Source organism: Onychostruthus taczanowskii, unplaced genomic scaffold, assembly GCF_017590055.1.
Source record: "Onychostruthus taczanowskii isolate IOZ18803 unplaced genomic scaffold, ASM1759005v1 scaffold53, whole genome shotgun sequence".
In the NCBI taxonomy this organism is placed as follows: Eukaryota; Metazoa; Chordata; class Aves; order Passeriformes; family Passeridae; genus Onychostruthus; species Onychostruthus taczanowskii.
Genome location: NW_024502902.1, coordinates 5,487,650 through 5,510,806, shown reverse-complemented (window position 1 = coordinate 5,510,806; position 23,157 = coordinate 5,487,650). Strand labels below are relative to the sequence as shown.

At 44.0% G+C, this 23,157-nt stretch overlaps 1 protein-coding gene across 1 annotated transcript in view; it reads left to right on the top strand.

Annotated features, from left to right (window-relative positions):
- Window positions 1-23,157, top strand: part of BTBD11 (BTB domain containing 11) — a 162,951-nt gene that overhangs the window by 103,306 nt on the left and 36,488 nt on the right. Inside the window, exons 3-4 of the mRNA XM_041416712.1 lie at window positions 2,825-3,029; window positions 13,504-13,656. Of these exons, the coding sequence (XP_041272646.1) occupies window positions 2,825-3,029; window positions 13,504-13,656 (358 nt within the window). The remainder of the gene's footprint in view (window positions 1-2,824; window positions 3,030-13,503; window positions 13,657-23,157) is intronic.

Below are 23,157 nucleotides of genomic sequence, written 5' to 3'. Positions count from 1 at the left end.
TGAAGGAGGCAAAGGGCACTAGGGCATGTATTGGATTGTTTGAGGTTACGCTGTGGAATAAAACAGAGCAGTGATTCCTGTCCTTCCTCTACAGCTCTGCCCATTGGGTACCAATATAATGGGGCTTTTTATGCTTGCTTACTCTTCTCTGTGAAGCTCAGTGTTTTATATAGGTATTGATTATTTAGGCTTTGAGTTGACCCAAAGAAGTAAATCAACTTATTGGTAAAGAAATGTTACAATAATTGTTGATGTAAAAATTAATTCAAATGTGACCAGAGAAAGCATAGCAAAGGTGAAAGAAAGATCTAACCTCTCAGTTCTTGGTATAATGTAATTAAGTGAGGCTTAAATATAAAAAGCATTAATTCAGCTTTAATGGTATGAATTGTTTTGGGGTTTTTAGGAAGCACTAGAGGAAATACAGCATAAAAGGATGAACTCCTGGTCATATTGATATGGATTGGAGCTTCACCTTTCAGCAAGGCTTGAGTTTCTCCAGCCTTGCATCAGCAGTGATGCTCAGCTGCCCATCCTGCTCACATCATTCTTGCTGCTGCTTTCCCTCCTTATTCACTGTGCAGCTTCCTCTGGTCCTGGGCATGCCATTGAGGTCACATCACCCCAGTGCTCAGGGAGGAGTGGGGTGAAGTAATGCTGCTGCCAGAATCTGGGACGAAATTTCATCTTAATTTTTATTCATCATTCATGACAGAAGTCAGAGGCATTCTCTACTGCCTGCTGTCTCAGTCCACTGAAATGAGACTGACTGTGTGCTAAACTTTACCCATGTACTTAGTGCTGTAATGGCTTGGGTTTGAAAAGGCTGAATTTAGTGTGTGTCTCCCTTTTTCTCTGCCTTTGCTATTATCGTTAAAACTGGATGTTGCAGCCAGCATTTCTATGCAGTTTTTTGCCTTCTGGAGAAAAAGGGAGAAGTTTACTATCAACAAGGCTGCTAGCAGCTAAATTGGCCTGTGCTAGACTTGGCAGTGCACATCTGCTGTGACTAGAGTGGGCTGAGTGAAGGAGGTCCCATAGTTTCCTGCTGCTTCTGGTTGTCTGCAGATAGCCTTGTGCAGGACTGGGGAGTCATCTCAGAGGCACATCTGTTTCTTCTGCAGACCTGATCCTGCATACTTTCCACATGCATAGTTTCTCTTGGAAATTATGAGCATGCAAGGCTGCAACATTGGTCCTATCATGGCAATTTCCTGGCAGAGGGAAAAGACAGAAGCTATTTTTAAATGAAAGCTTTGAATCAGAAGAATATTGCAGAGTGAAGCAAAAAATTTGTGTCAAAACCCTGAAATCATGGACTCTGCAGTTTCCTCATGACAGTGGTTTTCTTCTCTTCATGGTTTTAAGGCTATGTTTTTGGAGGATTGGGCTGAGATTTTTAAGTGAGACACTTCTGTTCTCCCTGGTACACATTATCACTGCAGCAGCAGCATTTTCTGTGTGAGTCAGGCTGGAGAGAGGTGTTCAAAGGATTGTGACTTTGCAAAAACCTGTAGTTCAGCCATGCACACAGTTCTCCTTTAAGTTCACCTGGGAGTTCATTATTTATCCCCCCACAATTGGTTTTATGCTCCTACTTTGGTGTACATCTTAAACTTTTTCTTCCAAGTTTGTGCTCAGTGGTCACTTGGGAAAAGCTAGTAAGAGAAAGTGCATGACTTCTTCACAGTGGAAAATTATGTCCTCTTTTTCTCATCACTTGCTTTTGTATAGCTTAAGAATGACCCAAAGGGCTCTTGCTCAGATTTTAATTTAAAACAAACCAACTGATTTGATTCGAGATCCTTATTTCCCCCAAAAGCACTCTCAGAGTGATTTGAACATGTGAAAAAAAAAAAAGCAGTTTAAACCACAATTGTTTCCCTGCCTTTGATAGAGTGGTCACTAGTCAATAGACATAAAATTCACTGCCTCTGAGAGAGATGCTTTAGTTAATTAGTTACAATCAGTGTTGTGCTAAGAGACTGCACTGCTGCTTGCCCATGTATTTGCCTGGTAGTCTAACTTGCTGGCTTTGCTGATCCCATTCCACTTGTTGTGGCTAGATTCCTGTATCTGCCTTGTGAGGGAGTGCCCCAAACTAAATTGGTCCAGGGGGAATGATGAGAATCTTCCTCTTTGTCCTCCTCTGTGCTCTGGAAACCTGGGGGGCCAAGTGAGCCTACTTCACAGGTTTTGTTTTTCTGCTAACACAAAGTTTTCCAGGCCTAGCCTGGACTTAAAAAATTAATTTTGGTTGCACATTCTTTATATTGTCTTTTAGCAATATTTTCCCCTTTTTTTCTTCACCCATGTGCTCATTCACATCCTCCTTCAGTGCTTTGTCTGTTATCTGTCTACCTCCTTCCTCATTCCAAAGGGCTGGATTTCACTGCCCCTCTGACCAGGAGCATGCAGCTTTTGGTGGCACCCTGCGTGGTCATTTTTTGGGGCTGTGAGGTTTTGGCATCCTCCAAAGGCTGCTAAGTACGTAAGTGTGGTCCTAGCTCAGCATGCTAGCTCTCATGATGGTGCTGAGATGGGCCAGCCTGATGCTGCCCACACCACCATCTTGGCAGAAACACGTCTCCTGCAGGCCTTTGTGGGCTTGTCTGCAGCCTGGGTATGTCACACCACACCAGGTAAACCACCAGGAAGAGTTCAGCCTGGTGACGAGTAACACCCAGAATCCTGTCCTAGCCTCTACTGTTTGCATATGTGAGGTTAAATGGAAGGGAAGACCAACCCAGCCTAACTTTCAGTTTGCAACTTGGGAGAGGCAGCTGAACAGCCTGGTATTCACCTGGCTCTTGCTTTTTTCCAGGTGACCTGGTGTCTCGAGCGATGCACCACCTGCAGCCCCTCAATGCCAAGCAGCACGGGAACGGGACACCCATGCACCAGAAGCAGGGATCCTTCTACTGGGAGCCAGAGGCCCTGTACACCCTTTGCTACTTCATGCACTGTCCACAGATGGAGTGGGAAAACCCCAATGTGGAGCCCTCCAAAGTCACGCTGCAGACTGAGAGGTAAGAGCCTCTGCATGGTGCTCGGTGTCGTGGTGAGGATGTTTTGTTAATAAATCAGCCTGGCTGGCTAATTGCTAATTACAGCCTGCGTGCAAGAGGCTGCGGAGCAGTCTGCTTCGCTTTGGGATCACCTCCTTGAAATCCGCTTCTCTCCCCGAACTGCTGCGTGGCTGAACCAATATATATCAAAAGTGACACCCAGTGGCTACAGACAGCAAATTGGTTCCAGATGTGCTTGGGAGAGTTTTCCTTTTCCTTTCGTTGTTGCTCAGCTATTCTGTGTTTTGGAAAAGAAAATGAGAACTTCTATTTCTGGCCTAGCAGGTTTGGGTTTAAGTGTGTTTTTTTTTCCTCTGCGTGTTAATAGGGCTCAGCAGCTGTGACTGGGGAAGTGGAAAATGAATAGAGTAGTGTGTAGAAAGGAGAAGTCATTAGAGATGCTGGGCTCCTGCCGCACTGAGTAACGGGGCACAGGAGTGACCTCAGGGCTGCCCTGGCCAGGGATGTGGTAAGTGCCAGCTCTTGTCCCTGCTCCAGGGATGGGCAGGGCCAGGGAGGGTGTCCTCTGGCCCTGTCCTGACTCAGGGTCTGATGTAAGGTGAGAAGGAGGTGCCTCTGAAGCTGGCAGGCTGGGTGGGATTGCTGACCAAGAAAATAAATCCATCTCCCATGAAAAGCCCAGCAAACCCTCTTTTAAAACATGTCTCCAGCTGTGTGCTGGGGCACGCTCTGCTGCTTCCCTGCCACGTTCTCACCAGCCCTAAACCAGGCAGCCCCAGTACAGAGATGAGAGGAGTGGCTGGTGCTTAGAAAATGCTGTATGTGAATTTTTAGGTATTGTGGTGATGCAAATGCAAGCTGGTTTTTCAGGCTGGGCTCCACATTTACATCCCAGAGTATGCATGGCAGTGTACATGTGAGCCAGACTCTGATCTGCACATGTGGGGCTTGGCTATTGTTGCAGGATGAGGTCTGCATCTCAAAAGCAGCATTTGAGGGTCTCATTATGTGTGTACTTGCAAATGGTATATAATACGATATCTTAATTGAAATACTTTTTATTAGTTGCAGAAGAGCATACGAGATGAAATTCTGGCATTAATGATGTTACTGGGAATTTTGCCATTTGCCTTTGGATGGCATTTTGTTTCTTTTCAAGTTTGGGTCGTTCTGTGAGCATGTTGTCACTTTTTGTTCTGTTATTTCCAAAGTATGAAAAAAACCAGAAGGGAAATGACAAGAATATGGAATTTTCTCTATTTTTTTTAATTGTTTTTAATTTCATGATTTGTCATCCAGTCTTGCTATTTTGGAAGGCCTAACTCATGTCCAGGAGGGGTTAGTATGCACAAATTTTTTTCTAAAAAATTAGAATATAGTCTCACCTGATCTGTAGTTCTCATCTGTGGGAATAATGCTACGGGAACCAGAGGAAATACAGGGATGAATAAAGCTAAGCCTCTAGTTTTGTATGATTTCTTCAGACTTTGCTGTGCAAAAGTGAAAAAGGGCCGGGATATTTGGAAAATCACTCTCAGCGTTTGCTTTAATAGATTTTCCTTTCTCTGAGGTTGCCTTAATACATGTGCTCTTCATTAGAGCACTAGAAATACTGATTATTTAAGGCAATTGTTGCTCCCTCTGTTTTGAACCCTCCGTCTGGCGGGACGCCTTCGCTTGGCAGGGCAGCGAACGGCTGCGGCGTGCGGCGAGGGCCAGAGCAAGTACTCGGTGTTATTGCCAAGAGCCTGTGGTCACCTCTGGAAGGAGCAGATACATCTCCTGCTGCCTAATCAAACACGCATTAGTCCTTAGTGCCAGAGTGGGAGCGGTGCAGGGCTGAGTGTGAGCCTGGACATTCCCATGGAGCTGAGCTCTGGAGTTTCACCAGCTGCATGGAAGCACCCTGCGCTGCTCAGGAAGGAGAACAGTGAGGCTGACTTATCAGTAGTGCTCTGAGGAGCCTTCCTACCCATTTCCCATATTTTGTTCTTTTACAGGCAGTCATGCTTTGTGGCCCATGACTTATCTCTGGTGGTTTCGGTTTGCATGATGGGGTTTTGTGAGTTGCAGGGAGATGGGTTTGTTAAACATGACACTTTTACATGCAGAATATTTGCAAGATTTGTGACATATCTTTTGCTGTATTCGCTCTCCAGCTGCAGCAATTGCTTTTATTTTGTAAGAAGCCCAAAAAGAAGCAAGAAGGTCCAGGCATCTTTCCCCGTCCTTGGCCTCTCAGTGTCCCTGCTGGTGCAGAGAAGTCAGGACAGTGTGGATCTGGCTGTAGAGGCAGTATTTTCATGAAATAGTGGTTGTCCTTGGCTCTTTGTGAAGCCAACCTGGCTACTGTCTTGGCCCCCTCCTCCCTGACAGTACAAGCCCAGGCTAGAGAGGATTGTGTGATGCAGCCAAAGTATTCTCCCAGCACTTGCAGGGCCTGATGGCAGCATGAGACCATCCTGTTCTTCCTACTCATCTCCAGCCCACCTGGATTTTGGCTCTGAATCAGGCTGAGCTACAAAGGCTGTACATGTCCTTCTGTGCAGAGGCTGGATATGAGAGGGGAATCCAGTATGGTGGCTGCCTGGCTTAGCGCTTTCCAGCTCAGAAAGCAGTACCTCCCTCAGAGCCTTGGGGGACACATAAAAAGGGATTTTTACCTATGAATAAATCTGGCACTTTGTTTCTAGGGAGCATTTCTCTGTGCTTGCTCTTCATGGAGATAAAGAAATGAGAATGCAGTATGTTTTAAATAGTGTTTATCTTTACAGAAAATGAAAGGGAAAAATGATTATATAGTGAAACTCTTGTTGTGGGGGAGGAGTGGAGAGTGGCCAGAATTGCTTAGAAAACCTGGAAAATATTCCCCACTTCCTAAATGCTGACAAACCCAACCCTAAGATGGATGTGTGATCCCCTCCCACCTCAAACTCATATTCCTTCAATTTGGCCACTTTGGCTGAGATTCTCTGATTTTTTGGCACTGACATAAGCCAGTTCTGGTGACCCTGGATACCATGGCTATTTTGACAGGCGTGGAGGTACAAGGAGAGAGTGGACCTCTTTGTGGGATCCCCTTTCCCTATTGCACCCAGCTGGGATGTGCTGGAACCTTTTATCTTGTGCTGGTGTTTCCTACAAAAGCAGTGCTCCTCCAGTGCTTCCACCTGCAGGAGGCTGCGGATTATTTAGGTTTGTGATTCTTTTGCTTTCCTGAGAATTTAAAAAAAAACCCAAAAAGAACTGTAGATGAGGGTACTGTTAAGATTTCTTTCTTGCTGCTTCTAGCTTAATAAAAAGATCTGTCCCGTGGTTATGTTTGGCTTGTCAGCCTGTATAATGCTTCCGAAATTATTGCAAGTAATTTCTTAAGCACCGGAAAGTGCAGAATGTGTAGTTGCAGATTTGTGTGATGTTGTTTTTCCTTAAGTGGTTCCTTACCCACTTTTATGCACAGCTGTATTGACAAAGTCCTCACTACTTCCTAACTTGCCATGTTCCCCATTAACAAGTCATTGAGAAGCTGTGGCTCAGCAGCTCAGCCAGTCCAGAACCACCCTGGCTGCCTGTGAGTTCTGCTCACAGGCAGCCAGGTCCCTTCTCCAGTGCTTCCTCTGCTGCTCCACCTTGGAGGAGCATTGTACCCACCTGCCAGCTGTTAGCTTTTCTCCTCCAGTCTTAATTGAGTTGATGGATATGTGTCTGATTTTAACCTTCTTTTCACTTTTCCTTAACTATTATTCCCTGTGTGGGGAGCAGTCCCTTAGGAAACTCCCATGGGCTGTTACTGCTTACTTTTCATCTTTCTGCCTGCCTTGCACACTGACACGGACACACAGAGAAAAAGGTATATGTTCCCTGCACATGCATACACCTGCAAATTTTAGACTGTGGTAATTCATGATTAATGGAAAGAGTTTGGGTCACCTCAATTTTGTTTCATGCTTTGGGTAGCTATTGGTGTAGCTGGCTAATTAATGTGATGCAGCCCCTCTAATGAGAGGAGTGTTCCATGCTATTAAAATAATTTTTAAAATAATTTTAACTCTTTCAGAGCATTTTTGTAACTGCTACAGCCACGTGTGTAGTACAGATTGCACCTATGGAAAAATTTCAGCAAGAGAACTAGGGAAAAGTGTCCCTGGTTTAAATTATTATGTTGTACAGACTCCCTGGCTAGGGCAGTCTTCAGCAAAGACCAGAAGAGAGTGGAGAGAGTGGTGAGGAATTCTAATGAAAAACAAGTAAAGCACTAGGAATATGGGAGCCCTGCAGTGAAACCTGAATGAACCTGTATATACAGAAGGGATTACACATGCTTGGTGTGCCAGTATGCCATAGCCCCAAGTAACCCTATCTATTTTTATCCACTGTTTGGTTGGAAACTTCACATAGTAAAGCTGTAGCCTTGCTGAAGTCAAAATTGAGAGCAGGGTTGATTTTACTTGGAACCACTGAAAAGAAATCCCAATGCATCCTTACCTAAGTCCTCTAGATTTGCATGCTAAATATCATACTTCCCATTTCCTAGAAATCCCTTCATCGGTGTTACTGGAGCTGCCTGCAGCGTGTGAGATGGCACATATTACAAGAAATAGTTCAGGCATTCTTTGTAGCTCGGCTGTTCCACGGCAATATCCTTGCTGGGCTGGGTCTGTATTCTGCATCTAATTTATCAGGCTGGACTCCTGCTGCCCATGGGACGGCCATAGGATTTTTTAAATAGAGGAAACTGCATGCAGCCCTGTGAGAACTGCGTGGTATCCAGGCTGTTCTGTGCTGCACTCTGAATGCTGTGTGTCCTCAGGGATTTATGCCATTGCCAGTCGTGTCAAATCCAATGTCCAAACTGCCAGTGAAATATTTGCCTTTTGTGGTTGCTGGCTGAGTCATCAGTTTGACTCAGTTGTGTTTCAAGTCTTGGCCATTAATGTTTTTAATGCAGGAAAGGTAAAAGGGACAGCTCATTCCAGCCCTGGATGTGGATTCAAACCCATAATGTGCAGATACCCATTAGTGGAATCTGGAGCACCTTTGTCTTGGTGCACAAAAGCCAAAGAATAAGTCCTTCTTCTGCCTAGGCAGGTATCATGAGGCTCATGAGGCAGGTATCGTGTGAGAGCAGGGAGGTTTGATCCTTCAGCCTGAACAAGATGCAAAACTTGCTGCTTAGGTCACCCTTAGCTGGGCTGCTGGGATGGCAGAGTAGCTGCATGAACTCACGGGGAGCATCAGCTGGCACTGCTGAGTTTCTGGGAAGGATTGGGACTGGCAGCTTTTTGAGGATATCAAAAAATATTTGCTCTCTCTGAAGACAAGTAGCTTATGGTGTAAATATAAATGAGTTTTGCAGGCCAGAAACCCGTCTGAAATACGTGCTCTACATTGGAAAAACGCATGCTTTTCTATCTTTCAGTAATGCTAAAAATGGACTAGCATTGCATATATATTTTCATCATATGTTCCTAGTGAAAACTAGTCGGAACTTAAGATGCTTCTCAATTCATATATTGGGATTTTCTTTAAAAACCACCCATGACAACAGAAAGAAACCAAACAAATATAAAGAGCTTTTTACAATGTTAAAGTTGCTGACTCACATCTGCAAGAAAAAACATCTCCCTACCTTTATCTAGAAAGGCTTTTTAATGTAAAAATACAGCCTTATGCTTCTGAGAAGCATCTTTAACTTTTACTTGGTAGCTTTTGCAAACTTAAACAGCAGGGACCTCTGTGTACCAATTTGCCTGTGTATCCATAAAGGTTGGCAGTCAGCAATCCTTGGCTGGAGTGAGGGAAGAAACTCCACACCTACAGCACCACCACCCTCCTCAGTAGCCAAAGAATCCTGCAAACACATCTTCTGAAGCAATTGTAGCAATTGAACCAAGTTAGAGCAAGGTCAGGTCTTTCAGCTGCGTCCCCTTCACAGCTGGGGAAGCTGAGGCAGGGAGAACAGGAGATAGCTGTGGGAATTCACATCCAATAGGATTGTGCCTCAGGGATTTCTCTCTTCCCATTGTGGCTATAAAGCCAGTCCTCTCCCTAAAGTTTGATTTAATACAGGCAGTGAATGAGAGCATGTGCCGGGGCAAGGGCTCCGTCGGTGTCTGGAGAAGAGCAGTGTGAAGGCCCCTGGAAATAAAGAGGCTGTTGTGCTGCACTTGAAATGATGATATTTTTCCTTGGAGCACTCTGATTGTCTGGGAATCTCTCATGTGCACCGATGAGCTCTGGGACCTGGCGCACGCCGTAGGCTCTGCTGGGAACAAGGGGCTGGTGGCCCATCCAGGGTTTGTGAGCCTATGTTAGGAGCATTCAAAGGTGATGAGTGTTCTCACTCTCTGTAGGGGAGAGGGAGCAGCTGGTGAGGGGAGGAACTGCTGGAAATCAAGGAGAGAGTGGTCGTGTGTAGTGGACCTGCTCTGGGCAGAAGGTGCACTGTGAAGCTGGTCAGCAGCCAGCAGGGATTCTGCACCCTGCAAAGATGGTAGGAACTGTGAAACACCAGGGCCAGGGATTATTTGGAGCTGGAATTTGTCAGAGTGCTGGCCCTAGTGCTTTGCAAATCTGGCATTGCAGCAGCTGGTGTCCAGACAGGAGCTTCATCCATCTTCTCACAGATGCATGCAAAAATAATGAAGCATCCTATTGCATTTTATGGTGCACAATTTCTCATGGTCTTCCACCTGACAATTTCTCCTGTCTACGTACAGGTAGAGTGCTACCATAACAATAATAACAGTACTACTACTACTACTGCTAATAATAATGGAAAAGCCTGAGTTATTGCATATGCATGACAGGATTTTTAATACCTCTGTGTGCCAGCAGGCGAGGGAGGGGGAGTGGTGGGCAGCCCAGGAAAGCTGTGTGTGGCTCTGGAGGGAGTGCAGGCTTTAGGGAACCCCTCATATGATTACATTTAGGCTCCCCCCCATAACATCTGCTTTTCTGATGAGTCATTCTGTAATTCAGAGTGCTCTGGAGACATCAGCCCCACAAAACCGAGATAAGTTTGAGGTCTGATGGGGTGGGGAGGGGTTGTTTGCCCCACTCTAGAGGGAGGGTGCTGGCAGGGAGCTGCAGTGTGAAGGCAGCAGGGAGAAGGACTTCTGACAGCCAGCACAGGGAGGACTTGTCCCTTGTGGGGCAGTGCCAGCAGGGTGTCGCTACCTGCAGATGGCTTCAAGGCATAGGAGCTTATGGGACCTTGAGCTGTTCAAAAATAGATGTGAGAGGCGTGCTGGTTGGCAGGAGGGAGGGAGCAGGGGAAGAACCAGAGATGTGAGGGTTGGTGGGGCACTCATAATCGTCTTTTCTGATGAAACAGGAGAAGGCACACCCCAAGAGGAGCCAGCTGCCCCTTTGCCAAGGGTGGGGGAACAGGGCCCAGAAGGGTGCAACCCTTTGGGGATGTGCTTTGTGTTGGCCTCCCCAGCTCTTGTGTGTGGGATGTGAGTTGCTCTATGCAGAGACCTATCCCTGCATCCTGGTCTGGCATGTTTTTCCATTTAGATGTGAGCTCAGGAAAGTCTGTGCCAAAAAGCTTTTTTTTTTTTTTCTTTTCTTTTTTTTTTTTTAAGTCCCTGCTTAACTTAAACTGCATGGAATTAGAGGATGGAAGCATGCATTTAAAGTTAAGCACAGGTACAGAGCAGTGCTGGAGGAGGAAGTCAGAGCACTCACTCACCTGCAGCCCAGGTAAGGTGCTTGTGCAGCAGCTGAGCTGCTCCTGATTTCCCACATCTTTCAGGCAGAATCAAGCTGAGCACCATGGTTAGATTAGTTTAATTAAGGCATGTGCTTCCAAAGCATGTAACTAGGTGACTTATGTGCTCTGTGTCTGCTCTGGAACACAAAATTACTAAATTCTCCTGGTTGGTACCTGCCTTTATACCAGAGATAAATCAGTGTATATGCCAGTGATGTGATGCAGTTGGCTAACCCATTTTCACACAGTGCTGTTTGAAAAGTGAAATATTTCTTGCTGATGTCACATTGTCTTGTGGATTATCACACCCTTATAACTCTGTGTTCCTCTTTCCTCTTTGGCACACAAACAATATATAAAAGAAAAAGCCCAGCCCTTCACATGGTGCACAGATTCTTGGAGGGTATTTTTAACCTATTGCACTCAGCCATATTTGGTTCTCTTCTCAAAATACAAATTTCCTGACATGTTGAGATATGCAGTGGTGATTTTTTTCCTTTGGAAAAAGGAATGTATTATGTTGTGAGCAAACTCCATATCATCATCTAGGGACTGAAATTGGACTTTATAGAAAATTTCCCTGCTTCTGCAGAACACTGATTCCCTTTCCTCTTGGGATTTATTGCACCAAATAGCCATGCTCATTTCTATTTCTCTGTTGAAATTTGCAAGACTGGGAAAGGAAAAAAAAAAAGGCAATTTTATAGTGCAGTTATCTGAGTTCCTGTAAATAGTTTTATTTGCTCTGTTCCTTACTGTGGTGGGGCAGACTTTTGAGTTTCTGTCCTGCACAAGAGGAGGAAAAAGTGTGAACCTCTGAGCCCCCTGTTCAGCCGCAGCTCTCCGCTTTACTGTTGGCCCAGCAGATGTTACAGGAAGGCGCTGTACAAGCCTGTCTTCATTTCCCTGATCCAAACTGTGTTCACTCATGCAAAACATAACCTTGAATTGAGTTTTCCTTTAATTTTATTCCTAGAACCAAGTTATATCTGTAACTACATGCAATTTTACAGTGTGATTTGCATCTTCCCTTCTGCTGTCTGCTCAGCAAGTCATGAAAAAAACTCTCACTGATCACTTGTTCCCAGGTATTTTGTGCCTCAAAAGAGGGTCCCTTCTGCTCTGAAGATGATCTGGGAAGCAGTCACCTTTCAGGAAAAAATACATCCCTGCTTCCCCCCTTTTCCTCCTCTAGCTCCCACCACTCCATGACAAATGAGCTGGGCTAGGAAATTGTTTTGTGTGAGCTGTGGGAGATGATCTTCTGTCCTTACCTGCCTCCTTATGTGGCCGTGGCAGGTCTGGGGAGAGCAGAAGCCTTAGAAACAAATGCAGCCTAGTCTTGAGGTGACAGTGATGTGTTGGAATAGAAAAACTGTGGAAGTGGCAACTCAGCCAAAGATGTCATATTTCAAAAAGAGGTTGTTCATTTACGTGCCTGTGAGATTTGGGAACCCAGTGTCCTAGGGAGAGTCAGTGGCCTCAGGGCTTCTCTGTCCTTCAGCACTTCTGAAGGCTCTCGTCCCCCCTCGAGAATATTAATATCAGAGCTATGTAAAGCCAAGTCCTCATAAAGGGAAATAAATGCATAAAGAGCTATAAATAGGAAAAGAATATTCCAGAGTCAACATCTTCTTAAATAATTTTTCTCAGGGTATAACTTTTTGAGGTAAAGTTGTACATTTAAAATGTAAAATATTTGCCTACTCTGCAGCTAATGCAGGCTTTTTTTTCCCCCTTCCTCCATGAAAAGGGACTGCAGAAGGAAAGGCGAGCAAGAGACTTGCAGTGACCTTCAAGGTGTTCAGCTGCAGTTACTTTATTAGTTTTCCTCTGAAACATGACTTGAAGCTATGGTTTTTATTTGTGGTTTGGCATCTTTCTCTTGGTTCCCAAATAATTCTTAGCATAGATGGAGTGAGCTGTGTGCTGCATGCTTCATCTCCAGCTTGGGCAGCTCTTGCTGGGAGATGGGGCTGTCCAGGTATTGTAGAGTGAAGGACCATGTCTCTGATAGTGCTCAGACTTTGTGAGGGTGGGCCCAGAATCCCAGCATTCACTTTTGGGGACACTTTTGTATGTTTTTTGGCAGAACAGCTGGCACCCGAAGGTGTAGCAGTTTGATACTGCTAAAGGTGAGACCAAGCACTCTGGTTTCTGATTTCTGACCTCGCTCACAGCTAACCTTCACATTGGCTGCAAAATCCCCCACTCCAGCACTGAGCACAAGGTGCCATTGCATCGGCAGGAGATGCTGGAGACTGCCTGGGGCATTCCCTCTCCATCCTTGGCATCTCAGTGTTGGGGCATCCCCTCTCTCTGCCCAGGTCTGTTCTGGTCTCCTGTCCCTCTTGCAAAGAGAACCCAGGCCTGCGCATCAGCCGGAGTGGGACGTGGTCCTGTGCCAGACTCCTGTCCTCTTTTTGGGATTGCACGTGTGAAGGATGGGGAGGAGGACTTGCCAGTCGGAAGGACTCACAGAGCCCCATGGATGAGCGTGGCTCATAAATCTCACTCTCCAAGTAGTCCTGCCCTGGAGACAGGATGAGACATCTTGATTTAGACCTATTTGAAAATTGCTGAGCTGGCTTGCTCTCCCATTCTTTTCTTACCCTTGTTGCCTCTCTTTGTATGTATTTCTACTCTCACACACATATGCACACGCACACACCCGCACCCCCCTGCTCCCTGCTCCTCTCTACCTGTTGTAGCGATGCTGCTAGTGTGCCTTGGCCCTGATGTGTGTGTGCTCCGCAGGCCGTTCATCGTGCTGCCTCCGCTGATGGAGTGGATTCGGGTGGCGGTGGCTCACGCGGGGCACCGGCGCAGTTTCTCGGTGGACAGCGATGACGTGCGGCAGGCGGCCCGGCTCCTGCTGCCGGGAGTTGACTGCGAGCCCCGACAGCTGAAGTAAGTCCCCGGGATGCAGATGGGCTGCTTTGTGCGGGATGTGTCTCTCTTTCCTGGGGAGCGGCGGGCGGGAGGGCGGGCGCAGGGCTCTGTTGTTGCCTGGGAGGCGCAGGGATGCTCCGGTGCTCACCGTGTGTGTCGCAAAATCAGCTCCTGGTATTTGCTCACATCCGTGGATAAGCTGGTTGCATGGTAATGGGTGCCTGACTATCTCACAGCTCGATCGAGCCCGTAATCTGCTCATCAGAGCTTACATGGTGGTTTGGTTTTTTTTTTTTCCTTCTTCCTATTAGGTTCTGCTTGCTAATGAGGGGCTGAAACCTTCTGCTAATTGTCTGATTCATGTTGCTTTGCTATAAAATACCGAAATGTAATTGGCAGAGCTGCAGATATTTTTCAGGGCTTTGTTTTCAGCATTAATGCTTAAGGGCACATTTAAACTTAGAGGTAAGACTACTTTTTAGAGTAAAATTGTATTTTTCATGCTAATGTCAACTCAAATTACTTGTAAATGTCAGCCTAGATAATTTGACTTTTTCGTGTATCAGATGTGACCTTTTGGTTTTCTAATGAAGTCTTAAGGTATTTATTGCCAGGATATGTTTTTAGTGTCTGTTTTGCCTTATTATTATGTACTTGGATAAAAGTACGTTCTAGGACTGTTCTGGAGTCGAGAATATGTTTGGCTTTAATGTTCGTATGAAAAGGCATTCTGAATCTGCCAGAGCAGTAATGATTCACTGCTGTTGCTTCAAAATATGTACCAAAACCCCAATTTCCAGCAGTCTGCCTCTCAATAGAAAGCAGTAGATGCATTCTTTCCTGCAACACAGAAAGCAGAGGACTGATTTACATGATTAGCTGTGACCTGCATGGGAGCAGCTGCCTTCCCTTGAGTCTGGCCTTGACGTGCTCTTTCACCAGAGAGTATAATACTTCACTTCCAGATCTACATAGGCTTTTTATAGTCACAGCTAATCAATTTTTAATTGAAAAAATATATGGAATTTCAAAAGCCATATCATGAGCATTTCAGACTTCAAACCTTGGCTGTAATTGCTTCCCTTTGGTGTGCCCACCATGGCCCTCATTTCCAGAAGTGCTGCATTCTGTGTCCCTACTGAAATGTCAGGACTCAAAGATATAGGTACTACACACTGTCTGAAGACCTGCTACTTGGTTCTGAAAAGGCACAATTAATTTAATACCTCTCCAAGTATTTAGGTAGGACTGCAAATAAGGCAATAATGTTTCTATTTTATATGCTGTCTTAAAAATTAAGGTAGATACAGTAAAATACCTGTGGTTTAAAAAAACCCCACAATATATGACCCAAAATTTTATTCTGATGATGTGTATGTATACGTATACACATATATATATATATTAAAAAAATTTCAACAACTGTTACACAATTTTAGTTTTTATTAGGAAGTTTCAGAATAATTTGAACTTGTGGAGATTTGTATTATACTGCAGAAGAATGTATTAATTATGGGGAACAAATCAGCACTTAGTTTAAAGTTGCCATCAAGAATTAATTTCATAAAGAATACAAATGATTGTTGTCCTGCTTGTCTTAAAAGTAGAAATGAGCCTGAAGAGCACAGCCTGAGATTAACCAGACAAGAATGAAAAGGGAAAATTATTCCTGAGACAAATTCTAAATTTTAGAGAGACCAGCCTTTGCAGTATGCCTGTATTTGACTGCAGGGGCTGGATTCATCCATTGATGTCCCAAAATGACAATCTCTCTGCTGTGCTGGCAGATGACTGCTTGTGTACCTTGGGTTTTATTTTGAGGTCTGTGCCTACTGCTGGTGTTGTGCAGCAGGTTCTTTGCGTAGCTGCAAATAAGTCCCTGGCTGCCTGTAATCCTGAGATCAAAGGGAAGACTGAGCTTTTCTGAAGAGCAATGTGAGTCATCAGGATGTTAATTTGGAACTTTGCAGCCTGTAATTTTTTATTTGTATTCCAGCAGACCCTCAGCACTCCTGATTTTCATAAGCCAAACACCAACCCTTCACTCCTCCCTATTAGGGAGGATGCCTTTCCAATTCTTAACTCCTCAAGGAGCATCAATTCCATAAATTTTAATACTGGGTGAGGGAATACAGCAACTTTGCAGGGGATGGCTTTTAAAGTAAGCTGCATGACGGATGGAAGCTGGAGGATTTTAAGTGCAGCTAGCTTGATAAATTTTGTGCCTTATATAGGAAAGGTTTATTAAGTAGAACCTTGAAAATGGTTCAATTTCTAGTCTTTTTGTAGCAGTCTTTAGTCCCTGAAACACAGAGACCTGAACCCAAAAGTTCCCATGGTCCCAGGTGACACTGCATCATTCCACAGTGTTGGTTCATAACCTGTCATTGCAAGTGATAAAGCAAAATCAGCTTCCACATTGGAAAAACATGAATATGGGGAGAGGGAGAGATTGGCAGGATCTCAAAGGCTATGAAGTTCAGGATCAGTTTGGATAAAACCCAAATGTTCAGCTTCTTATCTGAGCTACAGCATGGAGGTCTCCCTGAAAATCCATGTGACACTTGCCAGCACAATCACGTATTCCAGCACTGAGGTTCCCATTCTGTGGCTTTTTAAATCATCCCTGCTTTCTTCCTGCCTTTCATTCCTCTTTTGCCCTTTTTCTGAGCCTTTTAAAGAAACCCATCACTTTAATTTCTTGCAATGTTTTCCTCTTCTGAAAGAGAAGCTGCTCTTGCTTTGTGTAGAGGAGTGAGGGAAGCTGGAATCAGTCAGGACCTGCTTGTCTCCTTCCTGATCTCTTTTCATTTTACAGCAGCAGATGTCCCAGAAAGTTTCTTCCTCTCGCCAGCTTTGGGAGATGAGCAGGGATGTAGGCGTTCACCTTCCCCCAGGAGTGAAAGCTTTAGGCAGACCAGTTGTTTCCACCTTTTGCAAGGAGATAGGTTTCACAGAGGGTTGAATTCTGGATGCACAACAGCTCACTGAGACAGAAAGCCGAGTTGTGTCCAGGATATTGTCACAGTGGGAGCAGCACACTTGAATAAAGCCTCACCTATACCCACCTGAGGCAGCAGGATGTAGTCAGGTGAGATGGCTCTCTGCTGACATGAATCATGAATGGGGTACTCTGCTACCTATCCTAGACCTTTTATTATTGAAGGCATGAAGGTAATTTGTTGTCTGAAAGGGGCCTGGTGGTAAAAGCTATGTTGACCTGTCTTTCTGTTGTAATAAGGTAGCATCACTGCTCAGCCTGCACAGGCACTCTCTGGCTGCAAACAGATGTTGGCTTCTCCTCATCATCACATCTGCAAGGGGTCCCTTTCCCCTTGCTCCCGCTAAACACAAGAAGCTCTTTGCACATCTTTCCTTCCTCCATTTTGTGGGATGTTTGTTTGAAACAAACCCCAGTGTGTTAGACATGTGGTGGGGAGGATCAGTGGTGCATGACTGCATCTGGGGGCTGGAGGCTGATGGCAGAGAAACAGAGAAGGGGAGGAACATCCTGTGTTGCTCAACTTAAAGGCTGCTGTGCCTTTTATCAGGGCAGGGGCTTCATTTCTGGTGGCAGTATATCATGGCAATCCTGGAGGATGTAAAGATGCTGGAACACGTGTGAGATGTATCCATTGGTGCCAACAGAGGCCACCACCCAAGAACATATATATTAGTGAATACTTTGCCTCTGGTTTGGGGGGAGAAAATCCTCTTGGAAAAGGAAAAACAAACAATAGCAACAAGGTTATGAAAATGGAAAAACAGTAATAAAAGAAGAGAAAATTATGCAGCTTAATGCACTCAAATCAGGATGACCAAATAACCTCGATTCCAATGATGAGAAAAAGCTGCCTCACAAAATCAGGAGGTCAGAGGGAAATATTTTTAACAAAGCCTGGAGTGATGCCATAACTCTAAGGATTAATAATTGTAATGCCCAACATTTGAAAAGGATGAGAAATGATCCAAGGAAAATTCCAGGCTGTTAGTGCAAGGCCTCTGAATGTTTTTTCAAGCAAAGACTGATTAAAGACATGTTGTTGAGGGAAAAATGGGATAAAATGTGACACAGATTTTCTAAAGATAGATCTTGCCGGGCTAATCTAATAACTTTTTTGATAAGATAACTGATTTTCTATCCTAAGGAAATTCAGTAGAATTTCATCTCTTTGGACTTGAGTGAAGATTTCATACAGTCCATGCAGGGATCTATTAACACAACAAGATGGGGGTTAGTTAGGAAATTGGAAAGTGAGCAGGGGCTGGCTTTGAGAGAGGTGGCAAGGGCTGGGTTGGCTGAGATGGGGTTGCAAGTGGGGACCTTCAGCTCTCATTCTTAAAAACTGGTATTTTTTAATTTTCAGAAAGGGTTTTGGCACAAATCATAGCAGTGTGCTCATGAAGTTAAAATTTGCTGATGCCATGATGCTGAGAGGCATTGTCCTGACAGAGGAAGTTTGGGAAATCATCCAGGAAAAAGTGGATGACCTTGAGGGCTGGGACAGAATAAATGGGATGAAATGCAGTTTTTCACAAATGGAAATGCAGTTCTCCACAAATTGAAAGCAAATGCATTTTTAAAATAAAAATACACAAACTGCAGTGTGTATGTAACATATGCACTATATATGCATCTTAATGCATATTGAGAGCAGAGTACTGGAAGGATGGTGGTAAAGGCTGTAGAGCAGTATTTAATCTCAGAATGATTGTAAACCAAAAAAGTGGATTTTTCCTCAGCCTTGAAAAAAGCAAATGTATTTTTAGTCTGCATTGGGAGAGGTATTTCCAGTAGAAACAGAAAATTATTGGTGCCATATGAAAGTGGTAGGAAGTGATGTGGAAGCACAAATCCTCTGTCCTGGTCAAAAAAAAAATATTCCCTTTGGACCAGGTAGAAAGAAATGGGCTGGGGTGATTTGGTTTTTTAACAGAATGTTCTCATGGAGAGAAACATGAAGAAAGGAGCTCATTTAGCTGAACAAAGTGTGTGCTGAGGAAATCTGTGGCTCTTCTCCAGAAATACATCAGGAGTAAACACTTTGGAAGGAAAAATGCACTGTTTAAAGGTCAGCATGGGCACCGAAGTATGTGAGTATTAGCAAGTCATGCTAAGCTCAGGTTGAAGGTGCAGATGTACCCAAGCCTTGCTGCAGCACTGGACCAGGTTTATTAACCTCCAGTTTATTGCTCCCTCAGCTGCTGCCCTTCTCAGGCTCACCCGGTTACATTTGTAGCTGTGATCCAGAAAGATCTCTGGGCAGATGCAGGGTCTGAGCACCTTGGAAAATCTGTCTTTAATTGAAAATCAGATCTGATTTCCAATTAGCTTTGTCCTGGGAATACCTAAGTCTACTTTTCTGTCTGGGACCATTCCTCTTAATGAAGGCTCTCTAGGAAAATTGGATTATCACTCTCAAAATAAATATTATTTCAACATCCTTGGCTCATTCAAGAGAGCTTTCTTAAAACTATGCAAAGGGAAAAATACAGTGATGTAAAGGGAAGATTTGTTATTTTGTTGTTTCAGAGCAGTCTATACCACTTGCTGTGTCATCCTACTACTATACCACGTATGTACAATTCTAACTTTAAAGTGAAAGCAGAAGAGTTGCATTTAATGTTTTATTTATGGAAATCTTGTGCTTATACTAGAGCATGGGAATACAAATGGACTTTTATAAATAGAGATTAGAAAACAGAAAAAAGCATTTCCACTGCTCTTCCTTATCTCTTAAAATCTGTCGGGTAAAGGGGCTGAATTTCTGGAGAAAGAGAGACAGTATAAAATTGCCAAGAAATTCTGCTATTTAATTAGATACAGCCACCTTCAACTAGGAATGGTTGGTGTTTGCCTAGCTTCTTGAATGTCCTTGTTTTTCCCACAAATTTTCATAATCTTTTAACACCAGCCATGGCTATTGCTGTAATTAGATACAAAAATGGGAGCAGCAGCAAACAAGCTACTTGACAAAATCCAGCAGTCCCTTGGGACAGATGGTGCCAGCAGATGAAGGAGATTTTATTACTTAAGAGTTAGAGCACAGGTTTCTGAGGTGGATCTCAACCTGTCCTGCCAAATGTCTGCTTGAAGACAGCAGTAATAAAAAAAATTATTGAAGGGAAGGACCTTGGCCTCACAATCTCCTTCACTTTTAGAGGAGAATACACTTGCATTTTTAGGGGCTTTAGGATCTAACATTCCTTTTCCCATTGCAAGCAACATCATTATTGCCATCTCATATGCTCTGTCCCTTTTATTGCATTCCTGAATACAATAATCAGGATACAGATAACACACCGTTTCCCACTCATTAATGAAGACTTGTGCTATTTATATGAAAGATGAGTCTTTCATACACTCGTGTACCGAAACTTTCCTATGGCACTGTGACCTTGTTCAAAATCTGAGCTCAGATTTAATTTTGAACATGGTTCCTGACCTATATACACAGAACTGGAGTATTAAGAGTGTTTTGAAATACAGATTTGGGTCTTGACTTGATAGTCACATCACTTTTTTAATGTGTTTTCCAGTATTTGTAACCAATTTATTCTCAAGCCTTTGGCAAGAATAAGAGTTTGGATAATAAACATTCGGAGTATTTTTTCCTTGTCTTAATTTAGCTCGTGATTAAAGTAAATGGAGATATTCTATTTCTGCAATAAAAAGTACTGCTCTTCATCACTTTGATCAACATGTTTGTGCCTACATTTTCCTCTCTCCAAAACTGAAAATGCAAATAATTGTCTCAATATAGTATTTATATTGCAGTTCTATTAATATCAGCATTATAGTCCTTTGTAAAGCACCACATTGGAAAAAAGAGTGCTCACAAATTTAAATCAAATTGTCTGCTGCTCCCACTCTTGCTGTTTGTGTCTGTAGTCTCACTGAAGAGCCCCAGGCGAGGAACAAGACCCTTTTGTGCTATGGGCTGTGCAGACCAGATCAAAACAGTGATCCATGACCCCAAGAAATTCAGCATTGCAAATGCATGTATATTGCTGCCTAAAAGACAACTCCTTCTAGGCTTCCAACCAGCTGAACTATAATTTCAGACTCAAGACCTCATTTGTATTTAGGACAAACTGGATAAATTCTACAAAGCTAAAAAGATGGGCCTTATTAGTAGATTATCACTCTTTCAGTCGAAAGGGCTGGTGATGGAGTCCCAGGTGAACAAACAGGGTTCTGATGCTTGGCTCTCAGTGCAGTGATCTGTTCATTTGAGCCGTGGGGGATGTTTGTCCTGCTGCTCGTCACAGACTGCACTCCCATTTCTTTTGAATCAACTGCGTCTACCAGTTACGATGGAAACTGCCTTTGAATCATCCATTTTCCCAAATGTATTCAACCCATGAGTAACTTATTAAAGATCTGCACAGACTGCCTCTTAGCCAGTCAGAGTGAAAATGAAAAAAAAAAAAAACAACATCTCTTGTGTTTAAAGTGCTGCTGTAGAAGTGCTGTGTTATGTTTTTGTAATGTGAGTTTGGGAAAAGAAAAATAATTTGCTGTACTGCTAGGACCCATTACAAATGAAGAAGACCATCTTTGACTCCTTTCAGAGGTTTGAGTACTTCAGAGTATGATGGAGTGTCATGGTCACCATGCAGTGTTTGACAGTGACCATTTGCAAATAATTAATGTTACCATGGCATTCCCCATATAAAGCTACAGTCCATTTAATTATGTGCAACTGTAATGATCTTGAAGATAACAGCTGTAGAGGCAGTATCCATCAGGAATTAAAAGAGGACTTGGAGAAAATTGTATTGCATTGTGAGTCAAAAAATGTGGTCACAATTTTACTGCAAATGTAAAACTGAGATTATTTCATTTCTGTCTAATTTTTCTTTTATTTTTAAAGGCAACTGTTGGCTTGCTTCACACTAGGGAAGGGGGGGAGTTGACAGGCTCTGTGATTGAACCCCTGAATTGGAGGGGTGAATTTGCTGTTGAGCACAAGGCCTGTGATAAGTGTGTATTATTAATTCAAACATATTATTTCTCAGTTCTGGGAATGAGAGCATTATGCAGTGGTGATGGTGGTGATGCCAAGCAGCCTGCCCAGCCCCATAGGTTGCTAAATAGGGAAGTTCAGAATAAACTGTCTCTTTAGAGAGGGGTTATCAGTCTCAGAGGATGTTGGTCAGTCCTACCTTTGTCACTGTATCATCTCTGGGAAACCTCAAAGTTTGCCTGACCCAGCCAGCAACTGGTGTGGTGATGATGTCCTACCATCCTGAGACTGTCCCTAGGCAGAAAAGGAGCAGAAGAGCATTGTCCCTCCATGATTCTCTGTTCTTCCCATCAGCCTTCCCAGCCCCACTGATGAAAACGCACCTTTTATGCAGGGCGAGGTCTTGGGGGAAGGCTGACCTGTGTGAATGCTGATGGCCAGGTCATCCTGGTTTGGCAACAGCCAGGGTAGCCTTGGAGGGGACATCCTGCTGTTGGGCTGGTGTCAGCCTCCTGTGCACTTGGAAAGATCACAAAGACTTTTTTGAAAAAGCGCCCCATGCTGACAGTGCAGCTGGGGAGGGCTCCAGCTCTGTGTGCTCATGTGCTCTCTTCCCTTGCTTAGCAGGCACAGTTTCACAACTCTAAAAAGTGACCCTGAATATTTAGCTGACTTTACTTGTTCCCCATCAGCTTTATATTTCAAGCTTTTTCCCATCCCTTTCCCACCTCTTCAGAGCTTGTCAGTATGTTTGCTTTAGTCCAAAGTGAGTCTTGAGCAAGCCTGGGAGTACATTCGCTCTTTTTTTATCTTGCATTCTTTGATGTTTGTGATTCTGGATGGTGTCTACAATGGACTCCCTTACACAGTGTATGATGGAGCAGACACCCTCTGCTTCTTTTTGGAATCAGTATTATGCAGTGAATGGTAAGAAGGAGAACTTGGGAGAAAATGCAGTGCTGTGTTGGCTTAGGTTTGACTTTTGATGGATTTGGGTTTTTTTAAATTTTCCAGTTTCCATTTTGAAATGCGACAGCTCGGTCTGTCTGCCTTACAGTCCTCCCAGCTGGCCTTCTCCAATGTTAAAAGTGATGCTGTGCTTTTCTATTTGTACTTGTAGTCCCTGATAATTTTTTGGTGTCTCTTCACTGCTTTTTATCAGCACATGTTAAATCTCTTTTTCTTTAACTCATTCATCTCTCTGGTTTTTTGAGATGTTGTTTTCTCTCCTCGTGCTCTGCTCCTTTCCTTTGTGTCATGCTCCTGTTCTAATAAACTCACCAGTTTGATCACTATCCACTTTATTAGTCAACATATGGCAATACTCACAGTGGTCCTGCTTGGGATATAAAAAAGGCAGTGGGCCACTGGTAGTGGTATTAAATTGTGGTTTCTTGTTTTGTGGAACTTGGTCTAGCTCGGACTTGGTCAGCGCTGGTGTCCAACCCCCTGTGCCCCCCAGGCACTCCTCTGCATCCATGTTATTGTTGCACTGTTTTTACAGCTGTAGCACCCTGCAGCCCTTGGACCAAGACACTTATCCCCCCAG